The sequence below is a fragment of the Peromyscus leucopus genome, chromosome 1 (assembly GCF_004664715.2).
Source record: "Peromyscus leucopus breed LL Stock chromosome 1, UCI_PerLeu_2.1, whole genome shotgun sequence".
NCBI lineage: Eukaryota > Metazoa > Chordata > Mammalia > Rodentia > Cricetidae > Peromyscus > Peromyscus leucopus.
Window position 1 is genome coordinate 165,744,091 of NC_051063.1, and position 5,547 is coordinate 165,749,637.

At 48.9% G+C, this 5,547-nt stretch overlaps 1 protein-coding gene across 1 annotated transcript; it reads left to right on the forward strand.

The window, feature by feature from the left end:
- The first annotated feature begins 1,610 nt into the window (after positions 1 to 1,610).
- On the forward strand, positions 1,611 to 2,577 carry LOC114683953 (serine/threonine-protein phosphatase PP1-gamma catalytic subunit B-like). The gene has a single exon (XM_028858343.2). The coding sequence runs from the start codon at positions 1,680 to 1,682 to the stop codon at positions 2,403 to 2,405; it is 726 nt and encodes a 241-aa protein (XP_028714176.1). The 5' UTR covers positions 1,611 to 1,679; the 3' UTR covers positions 2,406 to 2,577.
- The last annotated feature ends 2,970 nt before the right edge of the window (positions 2,578 to 5,547 follow it).

Sequence of the window (5,547 nt, forward strand, 5' to 3'; positions counted from 1 at the left end):
TGGAGAGGAGGAGAGAGAGAGGAAAAAAAGAACAGAATTAGATGGGTAAGAACTGGAGAGAAATGGACTAGATGGGAAGAACAGCTAGAATAAGGGCTAAAAGGGAGTACTAGAGAACAAGATGGAAGGTGAGGAAGAACCAGATGGGGAAGAACAAGATGAGGAAGAAGGAGATGGAAGAGAAGCTAAGATGAGAAACAACTAGATAGGTAAGAATGAGATGAGAAGGACTTAGACGAGGCAGAACTAAGATGAGAGAATTAAGATAGAACTTAGAAGGGACAGCAGATAAATGTAGAGAGAAATCAGGCAAGAAAGGAGTTAAGTAAGAGAGCAGACTAGAAACTTGTAAAGAGAGAACTGATACAGAATAATAAGGTGTATGGACTAAGGAGTTTTGTGTACATAGATTCATTTCATCATGATTAAATTATCAGCTGGTTGTGGATTCTTCCCAAACCCTGGGAGGGAACTATAGAGGGGCCAGACCCCCTAGTTTCCGATAGTTTATAAATCATGTCTCCTCCAGAGTGGCCGTGATTAATATCCAGGATGCCAGACGAACTGTGTTCCCAGGATTGTCTTGTTTAACTTCAGGAATAATAAGTACTGTGGGTCCCTGAAGAGGAGTCCTGACTGCCATTCAAGAGAGTAAGGAACCCATTTCCATCAGGGAAGAAGTCTAGGAAGATTGGCTGGTAGCTTTCCTTTCTTGTAAGATCCAGGATTTCTGACTGTAGCTACAGTTCAGTGGGTAAAGAGCATGAGGACCTACCCATGTTTGAGTCCCAAATTTCATGTAAAAAAGAAAAAAAAAAAAAAAAAAAAAAAGGCAAAGCCAAGTGAAGTGGTGCATGCTTGTAATCCCAGCCAGCCTGTAAAGTCATGTTGAGGAGGCTGGGGAGGTAGAAACAAAGGGCTCCCTGGGGCTCACTAGCATCCAGCCTTGCCCACTCAGGGCCTGTTCTCTTGCTGTCTCTCTGACAAGACTGGTCTGCTGCATCCCTGTGTCTCAGGAGGCCCTGTATGGCCTCTCCTGAATCCTGTCACTAAGAATCTACTCACCTCCCATCCATTATATCTGCTGCTTTTCCCCTCTGCCACAGGTGCCTTACAAGCACCTACTGTCTTGGCACTGGCCAGGTTTTTTGTCAGCTTGACACAAGCTAGGGTCATCTGAAGAATGATAACCTCAATCAAGAAAATGCCTCCATCAGATTGCCTTTAAGAAAGTCCATTGGGCAGTTTCTTGGTTATTGATTTATGTGAGAGGACCCAGCTAGCTGCAGATGATGCCATGCATGGAGAGGTAGTCTTGAGGTATATAAGAAAGCAGGTTGGGGCGAGAGGAGGAGGAGGAGGAGGAGGAGGAGGAGGAGGAGGAGGAGGAGGAGGAGGAGGAGGAGGAGGAGGAGGAGGAGGAGGAGGAGGAGGAGGAGGAGGAGGAGGAGGAGGAGGAGGAGGAAGCCGGGAACCGGGGGCGGCTGGGAGTGGGGGGGGTGGACCCGCCGCGGCTACTGCTGCTGCTGCTGCGGCTGCTGCTACCACCGCCGCCGCCGCCGCCCGCCACCACTGCTCGTGGGGCTGTGGGGCTCGCGGTGTGAGGAAGGAGGAGGACACGTGAGGCCCGGGTGAGCCGGCGGCAGTGCCGCTGCGGGAGGGCCGGCGGCGGGACGGCGATGGCGGATGTCGATAAACTGAACATCGACAGCATCATCCAACGGCTGCTGGAAGTGAGGGGGTCCAAGCCAGGCAAGAATGTCCAGCTACGAGAGAACGAGATCCGAGGACTCTGCTTGAAGTCTCGGGAGATCTTCCTCAGTCAGCCTATCCTCCTAGAACTTGAAGCACCACTCAAGATATGTGGTGACATCCACGGGCAGTGCTACGATTTGCTCCGGCTGTTTGAATATGGTGGCTTCCCTCCCGAAAGCAACTATTTGTTTCTCGGGGACTATGTGGACAGAGGCAAGCAGTCACTGGAGACGATCTGCCTCTTGCTGGCCTACAAAATCAAGTATCCGGAGAACTTTTTCCTTCTCCGGGGGAACCATGAGTGTGCCAGCATCAATAGGATCTACGGCTTTTACGATGAATGCAAAAGAAGATACAACATTAAGCTGTGGAAAAAGTTCACAGACTGTTTTAACTGCTTACCGATAGCAGCCATCGTGGATGAGAAGATATTCTGCTGTCATGGAGGTTTATCACCAGATCTTCAATCTATGGAGCAGATTCGGCGAATTATGAGACCAATTGATGTACCAGATCAAGGTCTTCTTTGTGATCTTTTGTGGTCTGACCCCGATAAAGATGTCTTAGGCTGGGGTGAAAATGACAGAGGAGTGTCCTTCACATTTGGTGCAGAAGTGGTTGCAAAATTTCTCCATAACCCTCCTTTTTAAACTGTAATGTGTGCTGGTCAGCCTGCCGGGGGCTGCTGGCCTCCTCCATTTTGGTTACCGCTGGCACTTGCTGGTTATAGCAGCGAGTGAGAGGCACTTCATTCTCAAGAAAGCCTTTTTGTTTTTAACCTGTTCCTTTGCAGACAACCGGTGATGGTGTTAAGCTGTACACCTCGGCAGTTTAGCCTGTCCGAGGAGGATGTGTACAACTGATCTTTTTTTAATTTAGTACAAATCATGAATAATGTAAATGCTTCTTTTCTTTAGGAGATAAAGAAAGCCCTAGGGTGCGTGAGTCTGTACATGTAATTGTCATAACTGCATTCTGTTGATACGAACCACTGTGAACCATTTTTTAAGTTTGTTTGAAAGGGACTGCTCTTCCTGTCTTGTCATGTACAATAGTGTCGGCAGCGTCGGCCAGCCGCAGGAGTCGCCTGCCGCCCGCCCCACTGCCCAGATTGTCTGAAGCACACACACCCCACCACCCCACCCCACCCCTAATGACAATTAAAGCCATTCTTTCCATGTTTGTGACTCCTTCCTGAAGCCAAAGGTTCTGTTGGACTGTGTTAGCACACCTTGGACACAAGGTGGCCAGGGCATCGAGGCTGCGTGCACAGGCTGCCTCCTCCGTGGGGACGCAGAAGCAAGTTGTTTTTATTTTAAATAGCAGTAGTGATATAGTGCTGGGTAAGCTCTTAGTGATGGGAGTTAATGACACTTTGTACGGTTCCCAGATAGTCTTTTCATAGTTGGATCAGGCCTGAACCCGTCCGTCCATTCAGAAAGCTTCAAATTATAGAAACAACACTGTCCTATACGAGTGACCGATGGCGCTTTCTTTGGCTACATTCTTTATTCTGCGGTGACGCTGAGGCTTATAAATCAAAAGGAACTAACTTGCCATCCACCCGTTTATACAGAACTCACAGTATCTATGACTTTTTTAAACTATGACCTGTTAAAATGAATCTGTTTCCACAGATGCCCGTGTACAATGCCATGTGCTGAGAATGACTTCAGACTTATTAAATGCAAGCTTGTTAATCTGAAAAAGAAAGAAAGAAAGAAAGAAAGAAAGAAAGAAAGAAAGAAAGAAAGAAAGAAAGAAAGAAAGAAAGAAAGAAAGAAGGAAAGAAAGCAGGTTGATAGACTACTAGCAATAGTGGAGAGGGTGCCTGAACTGGCCTGCCCTGGTAATCAGATTGGTGAATACCCTAACTCATCACAGAACCTTCATCCAGTAACTGGTGGAAACAGATGCAGAGATCCACAACCAAGCACCAGGCCGAGCCCTGGGAATCCAGTCGAAGAGAGGGAAGAGGGATTATATGAGCGGGGGGTGGGGGGGGGGGGGGGGGTGGGGGGGGTGGGGGGGTGGGGGGGTGGAGTGGGGTGGGGGTGGGGTGGGGGGTGGGGGGGTGGGGGTCGGGTCAAGATCATGATGGGGAAATCTACAGAGACAACTGAACCAAGCTCATGGGAATCCACAAACTCTAGACCAACAGCTGTGGAACCTGCATGGGACCAGACTCCCTCTGCATATGGGAGACAGTTGTGTTACCTGGTCTGTTTGAGGGGCCTGTGGCAGTGGGATCAGGATTTATCCCTGGTACATGAACTGGCTTTTTTGGAGCCCATTAAGTATGGTAGGAAATTTTGCTCAGCCTAGATGCATGGGGGAGGGGCTTCGTCCTGCCTCAACTAAATATACCTGGCTTTGTTGACTCCCAATGGGAGTCCTTACACTTTTGAAGGAATGGATGGCAGGGATAGATTCAGGGGAAGGAGGAAGAAGGTATCTGTGGTTGGTATGCAGAAGAATTTTTAAAAAATTCTTAAATGAAAAAAAAAAAGGAAGAAAGAAAGCAGGTTGAGCAAGCCATTGGAAAGAAGTCTCTATGGAGCACCCTGGCAGACCCCTGTCCCACTATGAGGCCAGAGGCTAATTCTCCAAAACCTCTGAAGAGTTATTCAATTTTTTTATTATTTGTGTGTGTGATGTGGTGCGGTGCGGTGTGGTGTGTGTGTGTAAATGTGTCTGCCGTTATATGCTTCTGTGTGGGGCATGAGGACCAGGGGAGGACTGCATGTCCCTCTCTATCATTCTCCACCATACTCCTCAAGACAAGGTCTCTCAGTGAACCAGGAGCTCCCCGGTGGTGGCCAACGAGGCCCTGTGGTCCTCCTGCCTCCACCCCCAACACAGATGGGGATTTCCTGTGTGTGTGACAGTGCTCTGTGTGTTTGTTTGTTTGTTTGCTTTGGTTTTTAGAGACAGGGTTTCTCTGTGTAGCCCTGGCTATCCTGGAACTCTGTTTGTAGACCAGGCAGGTGTTGAACTCACAGAGATCCTCCTTCCTCTGCCTCTCAAATGCTGGGATTAAAGGCGTACGCCACCACCATCCAGGCAACAGTGCCTGTTTTCTAAAGGGTGCTGAGGATTGGAACTCAGATCTTCTGCTTGCATATCAAGCACATTTCCTTCCCAGCCCCAATTTCCAGCTTCTAATGCAGCTGGAACAGTTTCAGAACGCAGAACTCTCCGGCTCCCACCCTCACGTGTGCAGAATTGCCTTCCTTTGTCATAATGCTCCTCATGATAAATGCTGTTGTTCATAGACTTGCCTACCCAGCGCCCTCCAATCAGGAAATGGGAGTCTCCATGACTAAGCCCCTAGTATGTCAAAGTCGGTCTTCATGTGGAGAATTGGGGTTCACTGACCTCCCTAGGCACCTTCCACTCCCATGCTGTCTCCACAGATCACCACATCCTCTCAGGCCAAGAGCATCCTGTCAAAACAACAACAACAACAACAAAAACCAGCCCAGTGTCTTCTCCTCAGGACATCACTCAGACCCAGATTTGGGATTTGGTTGGATTTTAAATCTCATTGATGTGTCACAGAAGAGAATCAGAACAAAAGCCTGGCCACTTCCTTGATTAGCTCTCCCCAGCTGCACCCTAGCCCATTCTCTCCAATCCTCATCCTCTGTCCTCAACCAACTCAGTATCTGAAGTGGTCAGAGAAACCCAAATGCCAGCACATCCTGATGCTCAGTCAGACCCCACGCTTGTCACTGTGGGTCCCTCTCAACTAGGGCCACAGAAGAGTCCCCACCTCCACCCCTGTGCCCT